Consider the following 25,429-nt stretch of genomic DNA (forward strand, 5'->3'; position numbering starts at 1 on the left):
AGTGCCACTACGAATTTCCTTATCTCCATTCTCTTGTGCTATTTCCCGGAAACCCATGTGCGGTACATATACTGTTTCCGTTTGGATTATATAATCATCGAGGGAGGGCACAAAAGCACAAAGAATATTGGAAACCCGTTCAATTCCTCCATTTCTATTGATGCAATCTGACCCCTCAATGCCCAACGTTTATATTAAATATTAACAAAGGAACTGAAAGCTTTTTGACCACCCCACATACTCATGAATTATTCAGATACATGCATTTTAATTCATCGACGTTTCAATTCTGTATAGATTTTCCTTTGTATGGATAGATAATGAAAAAATATTTCCTTCACAAATAACAATTTCCATTTGAGAAGAGAAATCTAATACCCTGGCTGGAATTTCTCCTGGGAATCCGTTGCAGGGCAACCCCTTATCAAGATGATACTGTGAAGAAAACATTTTCACGTTGCAAGAAAATGTTTCAATATGGTGAAATTTGAGCCAGATTTCTCAGTTCGACTAACGTGACATTTTACGGATTATATGTGACACCGCTCACGTTTCCTTTTTGGTGACGGGAACTGCCGTTTGTGAATAAGGCGAAGGTAATGGCACAATCTGTAAATTATTGACCAGTATAAAAAAGGTAGGAGAAAATTGGTTTCATATTTCATCTGAACCGATGAAATATGAAACCACAAACACCTCAATTCAACACGAAAATAGATGAGGTCATACTTTTTACTGTCTTACTCTGGAAAATAAACAAAATTAAATCAATAAAAAATGTGCTGAAGTGTAATAAGTGTTCACCATAAAAAGTTACTGCGTAATATAAATCATTGACGAATCCAATTAGTCATAAACTTGTTGTATTCATAAATTTCGCCTCCAAATAAAATAATCAATCGATAAAATCAAACTTTTTGACTCAGCTTTTGTGGATAGTGGATTTTTCACTTTTGAACAATTGCAAAAAGCTATAATCACTCTGAGAAACGTCAATAAAATTAATGAAATTTGAAAATGTCTCATTCAATAGTCAGAATGCATACATATACATGATGTTCTCCGAGAATTCATTTAAGGTTTATATTTCCGTTTTCGACCTCGATGCTAACCAGATACGATCCATTTCCATAAAAGTTGAGTCCCTCAAGGTTCACATCTGGGTCCATTAATGTTTCTAGTATTTATAAATGATTTGAAAGATTTCTTCAAGCATCCACAAGTATTATTATATGCTGATGACGTAAACATCTTCAGAAAAGTAGCGACGATTAGAGATTGCTCGAAGATTCAGGAAGACCTCAATACTTTTTTAGGATACTGTTACCTCGATAAATTGAAACTCAATAATAATAAGTTGCAGAAACAACATACCTATACATTTTCAATACTCCCTGGGTAATAATATTATTAAGAGAATAGACTAAATCAAAGATCTTGGAATCTATTTTGATACAAAAATGACTTTCAATTCCCATTTGGATTATGTAATAAATTCCTGCAACAAACCCTTGGGATTTTTCTGCAGAATATGCAAAGACTTCAACAACGAGGCAGTAATCAAATCTATTAAATATGCATTTGTTTATAGTAAACTCAATTTAGAAAGTGTCATATGGAGCCCACATTACTCCAGAACAGATTTGTAAGGTTCTTGCATTTCAAAATAACGAAGACTTATGTAACACTTAACATTAGCGAAATTCGATCTCACTACAAAATACAGCTTCTAGAACAACGAAGAATAATAACCGACTTAGTTTTTATTAATAAAATTATAACAAAATGTTATGACTCACCCAATCTACTATGAGTATCAATGATTTTTATCACTTTTTTGAAAAGGAAGTTTTTGTTACTACTCCATCTTGATACAAAAAAATGTGAGAATCTTCCAAAGAAAGGAAGGAAGTAATCAATTTTGAAATAAGTAAATCTATACATAAATTTGTAGATCATGCAAAGAAGCAACTTTCAGACACAAACTGGAAGGAAGCCCTCCTGAATTATTCAGAAGATACTTTTCTCGACCCAATTTGTATTCCAAACATTCGTTATGGAATAAAATCAGATATAATTCACATGAGTTCTACTTTAAATGAAAGGTAACAAATTGCACTTACATGGAACACTGTCATCCTCATTGGTAGACATCGATGTTTCGCCGTAAGACCCTAGGGCTCTTCAGTGTATCTCTGTAACCACTACTATCAGTGGATGCTTCTATGGGTATTCACCTATTTGTATCCCAAATTTTGAATAAATAAATAAATTTTTCATCATCATGAAGCGAATGATCGTGTAAAATCGTTCAAGGCTACCTCCCCGAATGAAACATACAATCTATTAACGACCAAAAATAAACAGTGAAATATTACGTGTGATCCCATGGGTAGGTCATCAATCCATCAAATAGTAATATGGGTATCCACTCCTTTTAACCTTGACTTTCTATTTTTTATAAGCAACCAATGAGCGCACGCTCCCTTTTGTGACACCGGCATATCGATAATATCTCTTTAATAAATGAAAGCCTTTCGAACGAAGTGGATGCTAGTGAGAAACAATCACCCCAGTCGTAGACCCCTTCAGTCGCGTTACTTTTCATTGTGGCGAGTTTCATTTGAAATCAGGGATTGTTCGCATGATTCAGGTAAACCACTATCTAATAATATAAATTATTAGACTTTGTTGTTCAAATAAATATTCTCATCAGTGAAGCATATAATAATAATAATAATAATATAAGTTCATAAATGATACTCGAGACTACACCCCCCTGCGGTCACCAACTACCCCTCCTATTTTTTATGGCATGGGGGTTGAATGATACATTATTTGAAAGGTATTTTGTCCCCCTATTACTTCTGTGATTTTTTTCGAAATTGGTTCATTTATTAATATTTATTATTGAGAAATTGAATGTTGAATGTTTTATTCAAGAATATATATATATATATATATATATATATATATATATATATATATATATATATATATATATATATATATATATATATAGATATTTATTCACTGAATAAAATATTCCTGAATATTTCCATGAATATTAGATATATATTTAAATATAAGAAATATATTCAAATTTGGATGTTCCTACTCTCAAAAAAATGTATACTGAAATAACAATTCTGTGAATTCAACAGCACTAATTCATAAATAGTAAATATATCATTTCATTGGAAAAGAAAAAATGTATTACATGAAGAAATGAGCAAGATATAGGTTTCTCATTTCAAAAACTGAACCCACAAATGAAGTATTTTAAATGTGTGGTATGATGGGTTCTTCAATGAATTTCCTTTACTTAAAGTTATCCAAACTTTGCTCACCAGAAGTGTTTTCCTGATTTTTCTTCAACAATGCATCAGCCATTCTCTCATTATTGATACCTGGAAGGCATTATCACTATTTAAATGTGGCAAAACAAAATTGGAATGAAAATCAAAAAGATATTCCGTTCATAGGTTCCTCATGAACATTTACAACTTTTCATGACATGGAGAGCAACTTGCATTCCCGTTGTTGAAAAGTACTCATTACGTTTCTAGTTTCTTGGCCAGGTACTACTCCTTTTTCTTTTGGGCATATGGATACTATCTTGAGAAAGAATGATAAAAATTATGGAAACAAATGATACAAATGAATGTGTCATTCACTTACTTTCCTCTACTGAAGATACACAACTGAAATCACTCTCGTTTAATAATGTACTCAGTCAAACCAACAATTCCGTCACACCAATTCTCCTCGGGCCTAAAATGAGATATTGTAGGTTAAGCACCATGACTTTATCATAATACTATTGTCTTTTACTTACTATTCTCAAAGACTGAATATGTAACTCTACTATTTGAAGATGCAAAAGCAAACTATTCGCTGTACTGCAAACTGGACAGCCTCAAACTATAAATGGTACATTAAACATGAGAAAATGATACTTTGATTATAACACCAATGCTAACCGCCATATTGAACCAATTGTCGATTTCAAAGCGAAGCTGTCAAGCTTCTCTGTTACCAGGATTTGTCGCTATGTAATTAAACAATTGAACAAAAAGAAAAATAGGATGAGAATACACGGATGCAATTGATTCATTTATTGGACCATTCGAATTTTTTGTCGTTTCCAATAGTTGGAGCAATTCATCAGAATCTTCGCGATGAGTTCAAAAACTGGTTAACACTATAAGGGTTACATACATTAGGTTATTCAATCAATCAAAATCTTCAAATATTTTTGTTTTTATTATTATCGAATTATTTGAATACGTTATCATAAGATAATTCAAAATTCCAGTAATACACCGTATAGAACATTCCGAAATATACCCTGGGGATATATTATAAAAATATGCCTACCATATGATATATTCGATCTACAATATTCTTAGAATGTTCACAGGAGAATAATCCATTTATAGACATTCCTATGCACATTCTCCTGGAATAATCCTGCCATATTCATTCAAGCATATTCTATGAATATTCCCAACGCATGTATATATTCCAAGAATATTCTATAAATATTTGAAATATATACGTTCGTTTTATGATAAAGAGGGAATATTTCATGAATATCTGGTGCTGTGCTTTGTTTTTGTTGCTTCTAGTTGACGCCGAACAAAAAGTAGATAGTTGGCCACTGTCACTTCTTCACCAATTGTTATTCAGTCATCCTTGTTCACTGTGTTCCAACATGGTTTATTCTACTGAAGAAAGAGTAGAAATTGTTGCAACCTATTATTAGGATCTTTTCACAACAGAAAACATGAAGTATCCCGTCGTGTCAGAAATGACGGAGTTGAAGTTGCAGTTTAAGGACAAATGGATAATCGACAATCTATGAGACAAGTAGCTAGATCGTCTGGTGTATCAGCTACGTGTTTTTCGGATATTGAAAACATACAAAATCCATCCTTTCAAAATAAGTCTAGTTCAGGAATTAAACGAAGATGATCCTCATCGTCGACTTTAGTTTTTTGAGGTGACCACCGAGAAATTGACCAATAACCCAAACCTATTATACAATACATGCTTTTCAGTCGAAAGTTCTTTCATGTTGAATGGTGAAGTGAATGTACATAATTGTCGTTACTGGAGCGATGTGAATCCTCATTTGGTGATGGAAACACATTCACAAACTCCAAAAACACTGAATGTCTGGGCCGACATTCTTGGTAATCATATTGTTGGACCATTCTTCAGTGAAGATGGTTAAATGGAGACACATACTTAAATATATTTCAAGACTATGTAGAACCTATGATTACAGAAATTTTAGAAAATTATGACAATTTAGTAGAAAATGAAAGAACATCCCAGCAGGATTGTGCACCCCCATATTTTGATGATGTTTGAGACGTTTTCCAATGCTTTGAATCAGTAGAAGGGGTCCAATGGAGTGGCCAGCTAGACCACCTGGTCTCACACCTACAAATCTAGAGGACCTGCGACAGAGAATCGTTCGGGAATGCCGACTGCTGACTCCGCATATCTTGAATAATGTAAGGAACGCTTTCGAGAATAGACTGTATTTTTGTATGGAACTAGGTGGAGATCATTTTGAACGATTCATCCGTTGATTTTGTTCACACTAATATTATTTGTTGTTGATTTTCTCATTGAAATGAACGACAGAGGAATTTTTTGTTGTTTTTTTCTAAATAAAACATTCAACATTTAATTTCTCAGTGACGAATGAACCAATTTCAAAAAAATCACAGAGGTAATAGAGGGACAAAAGGCCTTTCAAATGATGTATCACTAGATTCCACATGCCATTGAAAAAAATAGGGGAAGGGGAGTTGCTGACCGCAGTGGGGTGAAGTTTTGGGTATGATTTCCATATCAGAAGTATTCCCCCCAGAAATGAAAATTGACGTATTCTTTGAAATTTTCGATTGCAAGTCCGTTTCTGACTTACAGGGAAGGTCAAGTTTTCGATAGAACACCCTGTATATTATACTCCAAATCTAAAACACGCACTTTTCCCAAACATACTCCTTTCGACGCTCGTTTCATTAACCAAGTTGGTGTCTTCAGGAGTAAAGTAAACTGCGTGTTTTGGATTTATTCTACGTCAAAGATTCAAATTTCACCTCTCATTAAAATATACAAATAAATCAAAAATTCCATATTGTTATGGGACTAGTGTAGCTCCAATGAACCAGGCTGTTAGTTACAGAGTGGTGGCGGTGGTGGCTGGAAACTCGGACGCTGTGACGCTGAGCAGTCTCAAGGCTGACACTCAATACCAGGTGACCGTCGCCGCAGTTTGGGCCGGAAAAAAGTACCGGAGTAGGCCTATTGTCTTCCGAACCCTGGGTGAGTCGATTTTTATGTATTTACATGTGCCTTAGTTCCAGTTAGTGTATTTACATTGTTTACTATAATGCAACGCATATACGTTTTTCACTACGTAAAATATAGTAAAGAATGACTGAGACCTGCAGTTGTGGAAGTTGTGTCATAAAACTCGGTTTTTCTCAACACTGATATGGCGATAGGAATTTAACCCATTTGTTGATTCTTAAAAATATGTTTCCAATTGTTAAACACGACTCAACGTGATGAAATGAACGATGTAGAAGTTATTTGTAATGCCTCAGGTATACATCGGATTTGGACGATCAATAAAAATTTGAACCACAAATTCCGGTGGGGAAGAAGTAAATACGTTCTTCCTCATACAACCATTCCTAATTGGAACGAGACAATTACCGTCTGTCGATAGATTACTGCCACTACGAAGAACAGTATCGTTGCCAAGCCATCTGTACTGTAACCTACATAACGACACATCTATCGAATTTAAATAATCAGCATTGAAAAATATAATGGAAGCAATGCGTTATCGATCATCCAAACTCGATGTGCAAGTAGTATTACGGTAGACACAAGGTGTAGCAAAAATGCTTACTGGTAGCCAATATGTTTGCTTATCAGCATGCCGCTACACAAGCAATCCTTTCACACTAGTTCACGTACCGGCATATAGTAAAGCTTATCAGGTTAGTTAGATAAGCTTTCGAAGGGAGCCAACATTCCACCGTCCAGGGTTGAGTGTCCTGGTTACTGTGTTCAAAAGCTAGAATACATTCTACTCCCGCTCACTTCCGAGCGATTCTCAAACTGCTGCTTGGCACTCCAGCAAGATCAATATCTAACCTTTCATTAATATCACTGGAGTTTCTTCCCAACACCAAATTGTTATCCTCGACACGTGTTTTGAGTAAGATAAAACTTCCTCTTGAAGATGATCACTTGGTGATCCAATCACGTGTCGAGGTGTTGAAAATAACGATTTGGTGTTGGGAAAAAACTCCAGTAATATTCATTACTACACCAAAGGTTCCAAACAGTACATCATAACTAACCTTTTGTTGTTGAAAATCAGCCTCAGATGCTTTGTTTCCTCTTCATCTGTTTGCGTTTGTTGTACCTGACTCTACAATATGTAGTGTTTGCATAGTGGTCCCCTGTACCTGGATAGCGTCACGTGTGTGTGATAGGAGTAACCGAAAGTGGTCTCTGGTTTGTTTCTTTGGCCCCTGGTGCTCGTTTCTCTCGCGGAATCTGGGGTCGTCCCTGTTCAATGCGTTGTATAGGTCACACAGATACGTTGGGGTGTGTTCAAATTCGCACAGAGTTCACCATTGCACTGAATACTGAAATGCAGGTCCTGGTAGGTATATCGATTGGGTATATGCCTAGGAGCGATTACGGCCATCCGCAAACAGAAGTTCATAAACCTTTGAATCTGGAGCTTGTTTGTTTCTGAGCACCGACCACATGCAATGAAGGCATTCAAATAGATAGGAAGTAGTATTGTCTTGATCAGGAGCAGTTTCACTTGGAAGTCCATGGTACTTTTGCGTCAAATGATGAGATAGAGGTTCGTCAGCCCTAGCCTATATGTGATATGGGATCTGAATATTAGTTTCTCTTCGAGGCTGACCCAAGTCATCCGTGTTGTTGCTGGTAGCCGGTGATTAGCTGGTGACTGGTGAATCTGGGCAGAAGAACTCTGTCGTCCGCGTAGAGAGGCAACTTGTTGAAGTTGTTCTCTGGCTTAGGCACATTGTCGTATACACTGAAAATAGATATAGAGAAAGGAGTGTGCTTCAAGGACTCCTGCTTCCAGAATTCTTCAGATGAGAGTTTCTGTTCAACTATGCATTGACATTATGGCAAAGCACCATTATGGAACAAGGTGCATGCACCTTGCCTTCAAATTCTGGTTGAAATAGTAAGCAAGAATCTGAGCTTTTATACTAGTATAGGTCTATCCTGACTTCACCTCATATACGATTGCCGAATAGTCATAGAAAAAAATGAATTTTTGAGCAACAAATGTTACGAGGAGTTGTAGAATTGAGAACTTCCAGAAAAAAAACTTTGTCAAAAAAAGAGTTACTGCTGAACTGCAAGCCCGTTTCGCCTGCCAAGTGAATTAGCAATATCCAACCAATTTCCAGCCTGAATTGAAACGAAAGCTTCTGAAAAAGAAAACGGCTTCATATTCTAGTTTTATATAACATAAGATACTCACGGACTCTAGAATTATGAACCTATGATGCACTGTTGGAACCTTTGGTGTAGTAATAAATATTACTGGAGTTTTTTTCCAACACTAAATCGTTATTTTCAACACCTCGACATGTGTTTCGATCACCAAATGATCATCTTCTAAGAGGAAGATTAAAACTAGAAACTATATAAACATATATTGTAGAATAAAAGATAAGGCAAAATTGTAAAATTGAGTTAGGTTGGTATACCTGTATGGGTGGTACGCCTGAATGGTTCACCTGTATGGGATACCTATATAGCATAAATAGGGCTAGCTCGCATTAGTTTCTAGTTTTGATCTTCCTCTTTGAAGATGATCATTTGGTGATCGAAACACATGTCGAGGTGTTAAAAATAACGATTTGGTGTTGGGAAAAAACTCCAGTAATGTTCTAGAGTTGTGAAGACAGTTGATTCCTCAACCGATGCCTTCAACCTCAAAACCAGACAGTCGAACTCTGACAAAATGTACTGTTTTCAGATGAAATCAGTGTTGGCTTCACGAAGATAATCATTAAATTTGGATTCGAAATAACTCTTTGGAGACGAGCTATACTTCAGGCTTTCGGTCTGATCCAAAATTCAAGGAAGGAATCATAACTCTTAAGAACGCATACTGTTCAAGGCAAAACTGCCTCTAATTTCTATGCAACAAACTAGGGAAAGGTTTTTTAATTTGGTACTCGAAACCATTGGTCAACCATGGGTGTCATCCTGCATCCATGCAGGATAACACCCATCCGCACGTCAGCATGAAATTTGAGAAATACCTTGGATAGAAAAAAGTGACCATTTTGAACTGGCTTCAGTCCTCGTCAGATATGGATACGATAGAAAAATATTGACATAATTTCGAGAGGAAGGCCAGAGACAGGCCAGAACGGACTGAAGCTTAAATAGTGGAGAGAAAAGACAACATTGAGTATTGAACTCAAAATAGTTGAATAAAGTTTTCCTTCAACCTATTTTTCCAGATAAATAAAGTAACATCAAATTTGTTGTACCAGTAACAGGAATTGAAATGCTTTCATTTTTCATTCCGACAAATTTCACAGTAATAGTGGAGTTTATTAATTTATTCATTTCGTGAATATAAAAATAAAGCACATCTGGTAATTCCATATGAGTTCAGTTTTGTATCACCATATATAGTTTACCACAGGTTAGCACTGTTGCGTGCTCATACGTAGTGAGTTTTGTAACATGGAATCAATTATATTCCCATATAATATTGTAAATATGCTTCCTCAAAAGTACCAATACGTTGACTTTGTTATAGCAGTTGATACAACTGATGAATTTAAGTTAATTTAGGTTAGGCACATGACAGTGCTTAATCGTCGTAAGCTTTGTATGCGGCTAGTCTTCCTCCACTACGTTTCTATGGCCTATAGGGCGTTCCACCGAAAACTTGACGACCCCCCCCCATATATAATATTTTCTTCTACGGTCAATAGGGAGCGAGCTACAGCATCTCAAAGATGGACCATTTTTCTCAAAATGGCAAAAAATGCAAATGGCGCCTTCTTTTGTGTATGTTATTGCGACCCATGCATTCTTTGGTTGTATTTTCGAATAATATTTTGGTCCGATGAAGTTCTACAGACCCCCCATCAACAACCTTCCTTTCCCCCCCCCCCAAATTGATAACTGACGAGGAATGAGTAGGCATATCGAAACCCTCACAGTCCAACGCAATGTGAGAAAAAGCACCTCAACCTATTCGCCGAACTTTCGTATTGTTTTGAAGCTTCATCAGAGCCTAAAGTCAATACAGTGAAACAAAACTATGGTGAATGAAATAAAAAGAGTTTTCTTTCCACAAAATTCGAAATAGGCGTTATTGTTATGGAAATGAAGTAAAATGATTTAGACTAAATCACCAACTGAAGGAATAAAGGAGACAAGAGAGTGAGAAAACATGTGTATGGAAAAAACTTTTATTAAACAAGTGAAGTATTTAATTACAATTGAATCATTGAAAAATTGACCAATGAAAAAAAAAGTCAACCTTTTACTTCACATCTTTCTTAGGCGTTTCGACGGTCCTGGTTCCTCACGAACAGGTGCCATGATGGGTGGGTCCTCGTAGACCTCATCCATGGTTGATGAGGTCCTCACCATCTGTGTCCAGGTCCTCACTATCTGTGTCCAGGTCGGAGGAGTACACTGGGACATTGTCACAGTCGGTGCCTCTGCATTTGTTACAGATGATGAAACATTTCAACCCGGCTTCGACGCACGAGCAGGCTCGCTGACATTCAGATCTGCAAGTGCACGAGACACTTAAGTTTTTCGGCTACCAAAAGTTGTGCCAAGCCCAGATTTAGTCACATTCTTCATATTTTACTCTTCATAACCATTGAAACGAAATAAAAAAATCAAATCTCCTGCTCCACCTTTTGTAAGGCGAACCCCTTTTTTGATCTGTGGGAACTGGACTATAGTTATGGAGCCCACCTGTAAAGGTCAGCTTCCAATTCGAAAGGTTTCATTCTGGAATCGGCTCGTTTGACAAATAAACAATATGTTCGAACTGAAAAACTAATATTATTCACAAGTAAATGCCTTCCTACGAGCATACCAAAATCAAACCTTTTTCAATTCAATTGGTTGAATTATCTAAAAGTGTTCTGCTGTTATTCTAGTCCTAGCAAAGAATAGAATGAAAATATATTACCTTCAAAAGCACTCAATTCGAGATCCAATTCATTGACATTCAATGTTCTGAATATACAAAATTTTACTAAAAAAGCAAAGAACTGTTTCAGTTTTATTTAGACCCTGATGTATTTTATGTGGGTTTATTTGCAACGTTTGATGAAAGAAAGCAATTTCATATCGTATAATTCATTGTTTTTTTTCTCATGAATAAATACGATCCTCATCAGAGCCTTAATGGGTTTCATACCATTAAAGAAGGCGATGGCTTCAGAAAGTGGGCAAGTAAAGTGATAAACGTTTAGTCAGCTTTATGATTCGAATATAAATATTCATTTGACTTGCAGAATCAGATGAACATTAATTCCAATCAGAATTGTGACGAGATTTTTCAGTATGGCGATTAGAATTTTAATAATGATAATTATACTCTGGAAGACATTACTTCGTCTGTAGGAGTTGAGGTTTTCGTATCCTGAAAAATCAGCTCAAATGTAATAGAGGACATACTAAGGAGATCACCCAAAAAATTTATTGCGTTATAACAGCCTTTGAAGAGTTCATCGTTTGTTTGATCAATGATTAAAAAAGATCCACACTCAGCTAACATGACTAACGTTTCAGGAAATATTCCATTTCTGTTCCGTTGATCTTCAGGTTATAATAAAAATATGATTTCATTTCCTTGAGACAGTACAGTCTGTATGGAAAAAGTCAAAGGAAGGGTTTCATACAAAGTGCATATACCATCAACAAACGAATAGCAAACAGCACATAAAAACATACAAACAGTTATACAGTGCCTTCATTTCAAAACTTCCCACCCCTAGGACTTCGTTTGGCAGGAAGAACACGTCAATTTAGATATCGAGGGGGAAGTTTGAAACAAGTGCCACTGGTATTTTAGGTTTAACCCCCTAACCCCTAGCGACCCCCACTTAATAGTTTTAAATGGCACCCTCTATCTTGTAACACATCATTTTGAAGATCTCAAAAATCTTCACTCAACCCCGTTTAGAAAACTGAAATTGGTTGATCCGTTCTCGAAAAATAGGGCAAAAAGAAAATTAATTATAATAAAAAATTAAATGAGAGCTTTTGCAATTAAATAAATATACCTTACTTTATTAGGTGTTCAAAATGTTCACCATTGGTAGCTAAGCGGAAGTGCAATCTATTTTTGAATTCCTGTCGGACTTTTGTAACTGTTTCCTTATTAATTTGTCTGCATGTGTCAGTAATCCTGTGTCTTAGATCCTGAATGTCCTGTGGGGAAGTTTTGTATACCATTGTCTTCAAATAACCCCAGAGAAATAAATCCAATGGCGTTAAATCCGGAGATCTTGCCGGCCATTCCAGAGCGCCTCTTCTGCCAATTCATTTGTCAGGATACCGTTGATCGAGCTACTGTCGGACATGCAATGCGTAGTGTGGCGGTGCGCCGTCCTGCTGAAAATGTAAATTTCGTTCCTCCGAGAGCAGGTTGTCTTCTTCATCAACTTGGCGTTCTAAGGACTGTGTTATGAGTGAATCGATAACATTTTCCAATAAGTTCAAATACAATTGACAAGTTAAATTTTCTTCAATAAAAATAGGGCCAATTATTTCGTTTTCCAGAATTCCAGCTCAGACGTTTATTTCTTGTGGATATTGCGTATGATCCTCTCGAAACAAGTATGGATTTTCATTATCCCATTATCTACAGTTATGCTTATTTACAAAACCATCAAGAAAAAAAGTTGATTTATCACTGAAGCAGATATTTTTTATTAAATTCGGGTCATTTTGAATTCTCGCAGTCATTAGTACACAAAATTCAATTCTCCTATCACTGACTTGCTGAAGAATACTCATTTCGTGAGAAAAGAACTTGTTTATTTTTAAAACTCTGTGTATAGAACCAACTGAAACAACTGAAAGTAGTAGGCTCAACGGGACTTGGCCTAAAATCTCAATCTGTCTGGCTTCCGTAAGAACTCTCGGCTGCTTTACTGCTTTGTTGCACACAGAACCGGTCTTTTCAAATTTTTGAACAAGATCTAGAACATATCGGTGACTCTCATTTTGGCCTGCACGCCTTTCATTGAAAACCCGAGCTGTCCTACGAGCACACATATCTTCAGCACCATAAATAAAAATAATTTCAGTTCTTTCTTATAAAGTGTACACCATTATGATTTGTATTACTGTCAATGCAACTGACACCACTTGACAAACAGTTTAAAATCAGTAATAACTAATTCTGATAAATGTTTTCACAATTCAAGGGGGTTAAACCTAAAATACCACTGGCATTGGTTTCAAACTTTCCCTTCGATATCTAAATTGACGTGTTTTTTACCTAGGGCAAATCCTTCCTGCTAAACGAACTACTAGGGATGGGAAGTTTTGGAATGAAGGCACTGTATATATCAGATAATCAAAAGCAAATAAGTACATAAATAGATGAGAAAAAAAAATATATTCCTTCAGAAGTGATGTTCTAAAAACTGTTCTATAGAGTAAAAGCAATTTTGCACTAGAAAATCTTTCAGATTTCGTTTGAAAATGAAAATTGAGCTACTATTTTTTATGTTTTCCGGGATCGAATTAAATATTTCTGGAGCCCTGAAGTTTTAGGCATTTTGAGTTATTCTAGTGTTAAAGGTACTATGAAGTTATTTTTGTGATTAATGTTATACCCATGTTTAGAATCAATCCGGGGGAATGCATCTTTTTTTATTTCAAAAGTGTTATTCGTGTAATGTCATGGGTTTTTGTAGCTCCATACCTCAATGAATATTTACGCTACTCATTGATAGAGAATTCTGAACTGTATTCATTGATGCTTGCCAGTTTTTTCCTATACTTGTATACTCCTATACTTGATTTTCGAATAAAAATGTTTCGAATTTACATTGAACCGAAGCGCTGCCAAAACAGCTCGGAAAATTAACCAGGCATTCGACAATGATAGTGTTAATGAAAGCACTGAGCCCCAAAGTGGTCGTTCAAAACGTATTGGAAAGGTCGAAAAACTCTGAAATTCAGTGCACCAGATATGAACGATCGACAAAAGTTGTCACATTCCGAGGTACGTTCTTCTATGCTTTTGCACAATCATAACGTTCCTTTCTTTGGATTGGATCGTCATGTGTGATGAAATGCGGACTCTCTACGATGACAGGAGACGTTGAGGTCAGTATTTGGATACGAATGTGCCACCCAGGTGCTTCCCAAAGGCGAAAACCCACCAAAAAAAGATCATGATTATTGTATGGTGACATCTTGTATGGTGATATCCTTCACTAAACGCATGTTTCGCTACTGCCGATTTTTCTATTTGACCTAATCTACAGTTTCTCCGATGTTCATTCAGCCTTGTACCAATGAATCTTTTGGTGGTGCTGATATAAACTTTTCCGGTACATGGTATACGATATACCCCTTCAGCTGATAGTGGATTTCTTTTGTCTTTCGCAGATCTCAGGCTTTGTTGTATTTTCCTGGTGGGCTCAAACACTGTCTTTATGTTATGATTCCTTAAGATTTTTCCGATTTTATCTGTAACCCTAGGGATGTACGGTAAAAATGCACCTGCAACCGTTTGAGTTTCCTCCCTATTTTGACTTGTAGAGGTCTTCAGTTTCATAGCCTCGTTGATCTTGGTTACACTATCTCCATTCGCTCTCAAAGCCACTTGAAGATGCTTCAATTCTTCTTGTAGGTGTTTCGGTTCACACATTCTACGGGCACGTTTTGTCAGAATGTTGATAATTCCCCGCGTTTGACTCGGATGGTGGCTCAAAAGTGCATGCAGATATCTGCCCGTATGTGTCGGTTTTCGGTACACTTATATATCAGTCTTGTGCCACGCCTTTCGACAAGTACATCTAGAAAAGCTATTCGTTGTTCCTGTTCAGTCTCCATGGTGAATTTGATGCTAGGGTGTTGAGCATTTATGTGGTCTAGAAATGGGTTCAGTCTGTCCCTCCCATGTCTTCAGATAACGAAGGTGTCATCCACGTATCGTAGTCAACTGGTTGGTTTGGAATCGAAAGCGTCGATTGCCTTCTTCTCAAAATTCTCTATGGAGAAGTTGGCTATCACAAGGCGGAGTGGACTACCCATCCCTAAGTCGTCTATTGCTCATAAAAATCTCCTCCCATTGGAAGTAACTTCCCTTGAGGTAGGCTTTGAAGAGTCCAACAATGTCACTAGGAAACAGGTTGGCTGTCTCTCTCAAAGAATCTTCCAGCGGGACATTGGTGAACAAGGACACAACGTCGAAACTGTCCAGAATATCACTTGATTCCAAGGTTATATTCTTGATTTTTTCCACAAAGTCTGTGGAATCCTTGACGTACAAGGTTGTTTTTCCAACATGAGGCTGGAGGGGTGATGCAACGTGTTTTGACAAGTGATAAGTAAGCGAACCCGGTGCACTCACTATGGGTCTCAACGGTACTTCTTGTTTGTGTATCTTCGGAACACCGTAGAGCCTTGGCGGGACGGCTTCTGCTCTGAAGATGGTCTTCTGAGTGGTTTCCGAGAATGATGATGATTTTATAAGCCGGTTCGCATTCCGCAACCCTGATTGTGTTGGGTCTCTTTTTAGCTTGCGGTAGCTGGACGAAATACCATACTAAAAGATGCTAAGGTGGCAACAGTGCGTCATCAACAAGTAATAACGCTTCGGCCAATAGCAACGTATCAACAAGAAAATCGGGCTACCTGAGTGAACAGAAATACAACTTACGAACTACCGATAGCCATCTTGATTTCGGACAAGTTGGAGCCTGGCTCACTTTTCTGGACGGAGAAGATATCGTTCTTCCCATGGTTATCGCCTGGGTCTTCCGGATCTTCCATTCGAGGTACCAGCGCTCGAGGTCGTCCAATGCACGTTGCATGTGCCCCCTGTGGCACTCCAGCGAGGATCTCTCTGTTGTCAGACAGAGAGCCCTCTAATCTAACCTGAAATGTTCTACCTTCCAGGAAAGACACAATCCACCGGATCAGGCCTCGAGACAGGTCGAACCCAATTAGTTTATGCAGAAGGCCTCCGTACCATACACGGTCGAAGGTCTTCGAGATGACTAGCAAAATGACAAGGATTTTCTTGTTCTGATTCAGTTCCGCGATGGTGTTTTCTCAGAGCCTGTAACTCAGTGGAGTGGTCTCTCCTGAAACCGAACTGTTCGTCAGGCAGAACATTTCGGTCATCGACTCCTTCATTGAGTCTTTGTAGAACGGCTCTTTCAGCCAGCTTAGCCGCCGACGAGAGCAGACCAATCGGGCGATAGTTCTGTGGGAAAAGCTGGTTCTGACCCTATTTCTTGGATCATGATAACAATCGCATGCTTCCACCTCCTGGGGAAGTGTCTGAGGGCCAACGAACTGTTTATAATATGCAGAAGCTTTTCGACGCAGGTGTCCGGAAGCCTCTTGAACAACTTATTGGTTATTGAATCGACCCCCGGAGCTTTCTTGGAACTCACGAACTAGAAATCACTAACCATCGGTGAACCATCAAGATGAATAAACCTCTGAAGAAGCAAGCAACGTGTGCTGGTAAGACGGTAGGATACAGTTCCAAACCACGACTATCTTCTAACCTGAATAAAGATCGTAACAATAAAAACCTCGGCCGCGAAAAGCCTTAACCAGTTTATCATCACGGCATGGTCCTGTTGCAAGGAAATTGACGAAATGTATCAAAAATTGTGTCAGCAGCAGCCGGTACAGGCAACATAAGATGCCCGATCCTGCTCCACGACCACGCCTGTCCGCACGTTTCACATATCACTGTTCGAAAATTGAACAAATTGAACGTTGTAGTGCTGCCTCACCCACCACACTACCCAGACCTCTCGCCAACAGACTACGAGTAGAACATTTACCAATCTGAATCAGGTGATCAGGTGAAAACGGTGATTTGTATTACTGTGGGAAAAGTGCACTGATTCAAATGTAGACTCATACACACTCAAAACTTTTGAAACAACCTATTATTATTGAATTGCAAATTCATAAACGTGCAAAAAAGTGTTTGCAAAAGAGAAAACGTTTGGTAGAAGGTGGTTGACAATGTTTCCCCTTACTTGTATGAACTACCCAAAATCCACAAGAAAGATGTTCCGCTCAGACCGATCAATAGCTCCATAGATTCAGCCACTCAGGAATTGTCCAGATTTTTACTACCTATAATCAAATCAATGCAAGGAAAAACATCATCTTTTGTGAAAAAGAATTTTATTGAACTACTAGGGCAATCGAAGTCATATATGGAGTGGTGTGAAACTCTGGCCATTGAAAAAGCCCACAAGAAGCCTCGAGTCTGGTTGAGAAACGTAGACGACACCTTCATAATATGGAACCATGGGAATGTAGAACTAGACACCTTCCTGAAGAATATCAGCAAGGTAAGTCCTTCCATCACTTCCACAATGGAGAAGGAAGTTCACAACGAATTGCCATTCTTAGACGTATTAGTGAAGAGGACCGACACTAAATGGGAAACATCTGTTTATCAAAAACCCACTCACACAGGAAAAGTATCTGAACCAGGAATCCAATCATCATCAATCGAATAAGAGAGGAATCATCAAGACTCTACTACACCGTGCTTTCGGGCTCTGTAATACAAAGGAAGATCTCTAAAAAGAAGAAGGCATCATCAAAAATGACCTTCAACGGAATGGTTACCCCAAAGTGATGGTGGAACAGGCTTTAGCTGGAAGACAGCAAGAGCTCGTTAAGGAAGACAAGCCGCCACAACCAGTACTTGTACTTTCCCATATCAGAGGATTGTCGGAAAGGATAAGAAGGATTGGGTCCAAGTATAACATCAGAGCCTGCTTCAGATCTGCGTACAGTATCCGCAGCAGCCTGACGAAAACCAGGCCATCCAACGCGGGCTGCGATTCCAAGAATTGCATTTACCAGATACCCCCGAGTGCGGAGAATCATACATCGGTGAAACTAAGAGGCCATTGAAAGTTTGCATTTCCGAGCACAAGAATCACACACAGAGAGAAGAAAACAGCAAATCAGGAATAGCAGAGCATGTTTGGACTCATCAACATAACATCAAGTGGGCTCAAGCTGAAATCAACTATAAGGACGAACACTGGTTTAGAAGAAAATTCAAAGATGCCGCATATATATTATCCAACCACGCATTTAGCCAAGCTAGCGTAGAGATACACAACATGTACAAACCTCTAATGAATCGAAATACGACCAACTCCACCCAAAGACGATTGTCGGTACTAACAGTCGAAACGTCGTGTAGTAACTTGATTTGAAATCTTTCAATTTCAAATTTTCGATTTCTTGTTGATAATTTTTTAATTTCATCTCGTGTTAATAATCTTTTTTTTTGTATTCTTGGTAGTTGCTTGTATTTTATTTCATTGTAATTTCAGTTTTTTTTGCTTATTTCAATTATTATTTTTCAGCTAATCTCTCTTTTTTATTTTTTTTTTATTCTTTACAGATTCTTTCAGGGATTTCAAATCAGTTTATATCATATTAGACAATGGGAGTCCGAACTAATGAAAAAAGAAAACCTCATTCATCCTTTCATTTCTATTTTTTCGGGCAAAAGAAAATAAGACGATGAAACCAATTGTTGTTTTCTACTTCAAAAATCATGAAGTTCAAAGGAGGCAAAATTATGTTTTAAAAAACTGAACATTACCTTTTTTCTTCAAATAAAATAATGACAATAACAGTGGTGTTTCTAAGGAAAATTGAAAAACCCGTTCAGAGGTGATGCCGAATATGGTCTTCAGTAAAGTTCAATTCTTCAATTCCTGAACAAATACTCCTGATCATTTAGCGTGCTATTTTAAGAAAGTAAAAATATTTTTCGAGCTGGATCCAAATTCAAAAACGGGTGCTTAAAAATATATTCATAGCTTGAATCATTAAAACAACACTGAAACCGAACTGTTTCGGAAATTGTATTTTCAAACCTATATAAAATTCAAACTCTGTACTCAATTACCTTTACCTACCGGCGTAACAAGAATTCTCCGGTATAGTAGAAAGGGGAGAGAGAGAAATTCGGATAACTGAGTTAAAGAACGCTGAGAATTTTTCTTCCGGCAATTTGGAAGTTTGCACCCTCCTCCTCGTGAATTAGTATCACTCTTTTTCTCCCTAAAAAACTTCTTCGTTACATGAATATCTATAAAAAGGGTGGCTTTACTTTCCACTTAGTTATTTCTGCATTCAGTGTACTTGAAATAATTTATACGTGATGATGGGACAGTGAAAACAATGATGTCAGTGAAACATGAAACGGGTTATCAAAACGCTTGAGGAAGTTACTGTATAGCGAAACATATGTTGTGGTTACGTGAACTGTTTAGTGAAAATAATAATAATAACTTTGTTATTTCCTCTTTTAATACATTTAAATAAAAATAATATTTTAAAATATATTTAAGAAAATACAGGGCGAAGTTCAACTCGACAGCGGAGAGTGTTACTCTGTTGTTTTTCCACTCAACCCTGAAAAATACCTATGCGTACTTGTTGAATGATACAAAAGAACAATGTATAAAAAAAATATTAAAAAATGTGTATACAGTTTTTTGTGAAAGCGACAGTTTTCAACCTTGTTATGTGAAAATAATGAATAAAAACCTACTGATAAGTCCTGAACAAGAGATTTTTAAGTTGGGTTTTGAAAGTTTGGATACTTCCTGTTTATAAATTTGGTGAAATGAGATTATATCGAGTGGTCCAACGAAAAGTATGCACCTTTCTTTTCTCCTTTTTTGTAACTTAACGCAAAAATGCTCGGACAGGTCAATTTTGCTTTTGAGGGGGACACATTTTAGATGTATTTTTCTACCTGTGCCTTCAACCCCCTAGCGAGGGTGAGTATCAACCCTAAAATTTCAAATTGAAAGTGGGGTCGAGTGATATATCATTTAAAAGGGCACAAAATTCTCTTTCTAATGATACCTAATTTGTTTTATTTACTTGAATAGTTATAAAAAAAGCAAGAACATTTACTCGATATTTTTGGTGTTAATAAAAATGCGAAAAAAACAGCATTTTTATCACTACTGCATTCCTCAATTTCTCTCGTGCGTTTTTTGGTTCAAATAACAACAGCAGATAAGTGTACAAAAAAATTTAGGCAAACGTTCATTGATTCAGTTCGATTGCTTTTGAAATTATTTCAACTTTACTGTAAAAATTATTTATTCCATTCCTGAACGAGTTGAAATTGTTAAACTTTATTATCAACATAATAGTTGTGCTAGACTTGCTGCTCGCCTCTTTAATAACAGTCATCCCGGGAAAAATGTGAATGATTCGTACGTTGCCAAGTTAGTCCAAAAGTTTGTCGATACCGGATCTGTCTGTAATGTGAAACACCAGCCACGGCAACCGATCAGAAACGAAGCAGTGGAAGTCGCTGTTTTGGGACATGTTGAATTGGATCATACTCAAAGTACCCGTCAGCTTGCTGCAGCCTTATTTGCCTCCCGTTTGTCCATAATACGGATATTAAAAGCCTATAAATTTCATCCGTACAAAATTAAATTAGTACAGGAACTCAATGAAGATGATCCTGATAGAAGGCTGCAATTTTGTGAACAACTGAGCCAGCTACTAATTGACGATCCGCACCTATCATTCAACACCTGCTTTTCCGATGAGAGTACATTTTTTTAATGGAGCTGTGAATAGGCATAATTGCCGTTACTGGGATGACAGTAACCCACACTTGTTCCGAGAGGTCCATACCCAGTACCCTCAAAAAATCAATGTGGTGTGGCATATTAGGTGATCATATCGTAGAGCTACTTTTTATTCCTAGGAATTTAACTGGTGAGGTCTACCTGAACATGCTTGAAGATACAATTGATCCTCTCATAACAGAAATAATTGAAAATGACCAAAATCATGATGATGATCGGCTTTCCAGCAAGATGGAGCACCTCCTCACTATGTTGCTCCGGTAAGAGAGTTTTTAGATGACCGGTTTCCTGGGCGGTAGATTGGAAGGAGAGGCCCCATCGAATGGCCTGCCAGGTCACCTGATTTATTGCCTTTAGACTTTTTCCTTTGGGGAAAAATTAATGTTTAGCTACGCAGCCCGAGTCCATAGAAGATCTTCGCCAACGAATTACAGCAGAGTGCAGATATAACACCTGATATGCTACAGAATATTACGAATAGATTTGAACAAAATATGTATTATTGTAAGGAAGCAAATGGGTCACATTTTCAGCACTTGCTGGAGTAGGATTCTATTAAGTCAATTACACATTTTGAAGTACTGGGTTGTAGTTGTTTTTCTTCATAATACCTACATGTTTGAGTGAAATACAACAAATTAGGTATCATTGGAAAGATAATTTTGTGCCCTTTCAAATGATATATCACTCGACCCCACTTTCTATTCAAAATTTTAGGGTTGTTACTCACCCTCGCTAGGGGGTTGAAGGCACAGGTAGAAAAATACATCTTAAAAGCAAAATTGAACTGTCCGAGCATTTTTGGGTTAAGTTACAAAAAAAGGAGAAAAGCAAGGTACATACTTTTCTTTGGACCACTCTGTATATCTTGCAAATCTGGTAACTAAACGATCTCCTGAAGAGTTCAGTTCTGAATGGGGGTGGGGACAATATTCCTCGATGTCTTATATTGACATTATGAACATCAGTGCGGAATGTTATTTTCTGATGAAGATAGGAAGGTCTTCCGGTGAGGATGATTTTATGAAAGAGATTTCCGGAATGTAGAAATCTTCTGGTTTCCATATTCAACCATCCCGTTTCACATATCTTGATGGAAATTCTTTCTCGCTTCCTTATTCCATATATTAACCGAAGGCAAGAATTTTGTACCTGCTGAATTTTTTGTTTATATTGTTTGATTAAATTTGGTCCATAAACGGAGTTCGCATAATCAAAATCAGATAAAACCAAGGTCTCGCAGACTAAGGATTTCAACCTAATAGGAAGACAATGACGAACACCATATATAACTCGTAAGGATGAGTATGCTCTTTTCACTAATGCATTGACATGTTTTTCAAACCTCAAGTTGAAATCCAATAATACCCCTAGAATCTTGATTTCGTCTTCTATTTCGATATTTTCATTATTAATTTTTATATCTACTGAGATTAGAACATCAACTCGCTTATTATTGGGTCCGTATAAGATAGCCTTTAATTTTGTGGGGTTTATAATCAGACAATGATCAATAGCATTTTTAACGAATATACCGAGTTCCCTATCAATTATCTCGCATGCATCATTCGTTTTTTGAGGCGGAAAATTTAAATAGATTTGGGTATCATCCGCATAATAATGAATGTTGCATTGCTGAATACTTCTAAGGAGATTGCCCGAGTGAAGAGCAAACACCACAGGAAGATAGTTAGACTCTATGTTTTCAATAGAGACTCTCTGGAATCTATTTCTCAAATAAAGTTCTTTTTGTAATTAGCGAATAGCTGTACCTGAAAGCTCTGTATATCTCAGAATACCAAGTAAAAGTGTGTGATTGAGGGTGTCAAACGCCCTACTGAAATCTAACAAAATGAGTATAGTATACTGTCCTTGGTCGGTTGCTATTATGATATCTTCAACAACGTGCAGGAGAGCGGTTGTGCAACTGTATACTTTTCCGAACCCCGATTGAACAGGTGGCAATATATTGAATTCGGAAAGATGTTTTGTTAACTGCCTCTCCATCGCGCGCTCTAATATTTTTGACAAAGAAGGTTGGATACTGATAGCACGAAGATCTTTATATTCAATAGGGTTTGGTTTTTTTGGCAGTACTTTAACTAGCGCTCTACCCGAAGTTGCCGGAAAAACACCCTCAAGGAGACAAGTGTTTATGATATAGGTGATATACTCAATTATATGTGAACAACGAAATCTGATTAGCTTAATATTTAATTCATCACATCCTGCACATGCTGCATTCGTCTTTATATTTAAGATAGTTTCGGCAACAAATAAGTCATTTACTTCTTCAAAGTGGAGTTCTGTATTAACGAGACGGTTGTGTCTCTAAAAATTCAATAGTTCTTCAGGTGGCTCCAAGTGTGGAGTTGAATTGATGAAGAAATCATTGATTTCCCTAGGGTTTTTCAGAATTCCTGGAAAACTGGTTGATTCTGCAGTAACAATATTGGTTTGTTTTAGAGTTTTCCACATATCCTTGGAAGTACTATTATTGAATTTGAATGTGAAAAATGCCTGATTTTCTCGTTTGATGGCTTTATTCACATAGTTCCGCATATCTCTATAGGATTGAAGATGGATTTCTGATTTCATCCGTTTAAACCCACGAGAGACTTTCTTCCTAATAGATATCATTTCCTTTACAGTATCTGTAATCCACGGTCCACTGGGATCTCACAATGAAGTTCAATCTGATTGATCTACAAATTTTCATATTCTACAACGATTTCTGACAAGCAACAATGTTTTCTTTTGTAATTCTAAAACATATTTCCGAAATAAATAAACTGTTCTCAACTGTTGGAGTATTGTTCTCATATGTGGAGCTCTGCCCCCAAATATATGCCCCCAAACATACCCTGAAGTTGCTGGATTCCATCCAGTAAATAGCTATCTGACTGATTGGAGACGCGAACATCACGAGCAACCTTGATAGCCTAGATTGCCTAGAACATCGAAGAAAGATTGGAGATTTGTCTCTCTTCTATAGATACTTTCACGTGAAATGTTCAAGTAACTTGGCACATTTGATTCCACCAAGAGCAGTACATATCAGAAATACACGACGGACTGTGGCTGCCCATCGTTTTGAGATTCAACTCAGTACACCTCCAACTTCACTGTTTGAGAACATTTTCAACTGGAGAACTGCGTTTATGTGGAGTAAACTTCCTGAGAACGTTTTTCTAAATAGATTTAATCGCCAGCGATTCAAATCCAATGTGAATCACACAGGTACCGCTCTGATAGCGTCTCAAAGATTTTTCTTCAGTGCTTGTGTTGTGCCTGGAAAAATATACGATTTTTTATTGAAAACTTTTTTTCATCACTTTTCAATTGGTGAAATCATCGATTCTACCAATTCTTCCTATTATTAATTATATGCATCTTACCATTGGTCAGAAAGACATTTCAATTGATTCTTCAGTTTTAATTCACTATGTTTTTTGAGTAGAACCAAATGAATGTTCCATATCAATTGAAATGGAATCACACGTTAAAAAGTAAGACCTCGCTAGTCCTTAGCTCGCACAAGTTTCTCAACTTCTGAGAATTGTCGTTCGTATGGGGGCGACAGCTGATTAACAGAAAAACAGATTTTTTTTGAAACAGAAACAATCAGTTCTGTGGCTAACCAACGACGATCCTTTGAGTTTTCTTGAAAAATTCAAGAATGTGGACAAATGTGAAACATTTATGAGAAATTGTTCGTAAAAAAACTTTCACAAATGTCTGTCGTATGTAATCTATATCTGCTTCATATCAACCAGAGCAGTAGTGGTTTTTCACCATATGCTTCTTTGTAGGAACATTGAAAGACGTGAGAGTTTCGAATTTGATTTAGAAAATGAAATGACTAATTGATTCGGCCGTTATTTGAAGAAGGTCCATAGTATTTTCATAAACTACACCTCACGATTTGATCTTCACAAACTCTATTTGAAGCATATATCACATGTTTCGCTAACACAGTGGCTGCATCAACAGTGATTTCACACATTAGCTTTATCAACAGTGATTTCACTGTTGATGAAGCTACTGTGTTAGCGAAACATGTCGTGATATATTTTTCAAATATAGTGTGTGGATATCAAATAGTGGGGTGTAGTTTATGAAATAACGAAATAAAATATATGAATGTCAGTTTTTTCATTTGAGAAAGTCTAGTTTCCATGGTGAAAGGTGATATACTACCTTATGTTATTCAATAAAAGTATAAATATAACCAAAATTTCCCGAAATCACATAATACTGACACATGAAGATAGGCTCAGATTCTCAATTTCTTTCTGTTCCATACACTATTCTAGAGATATTTTTGAAGTCCGATGAAACGAATATAAAAACAACCGATTGATGAAAGGCATCCTTATGGATAACTTATATGATAACTCAAAATCAGATTTGATAAATATCTTTGACAACTCCATATAACAATCATTCAACTCAGTAAGGATACTTTT

The 25,429-nt window shown here is 37.0% G+C and overlaps 1 protein-coding gene across 3 annotated transcripts in view; it reads left to right on the forward strand.

Annotated features, from left to right (window-relative positions):
- LOC111501873 (uncharacterized) overlaps positions 1-25,429 on the forward strand; it is a 314,266-nt gene that overhangs the window by 176,084 nt on the left and 112,753 nt on the right. For 2 of the 3 annotated variants that reach the window (XM_023155790.2, XM_074175575.1), the window contains one exon: positions 6,200-6,345. In XM_023155790.2, the coding sequence (XP_023011558.2) occupies positions 6,200-6,345 (146 nt within the window). The remainder of the gene's footprint in view (positions 1-6,199; positions 6,346-25,429) is intronic. The other variant, XM_023155791.2, reaches the window with a different exon arrangement.

The sequence above is a fragment of the Leptinotarsa decemlineata genome, unplaced genomic scaffold, assembly GCF_025532065.1.
Source record: "Leptinotarsa decemlineata unplaced genomic scaffold, Ldec_3_MD MMD2_tig00001064_RagTag_RagTag, whole genome shotgun sequence".
Lineage (NCBI taxonomy): Eukaryota > Metazoa > Arthropoda > Insecta > Coleoptera > Chrysomelidae > Leptinotarsa > Leptinotarsa decemlineata.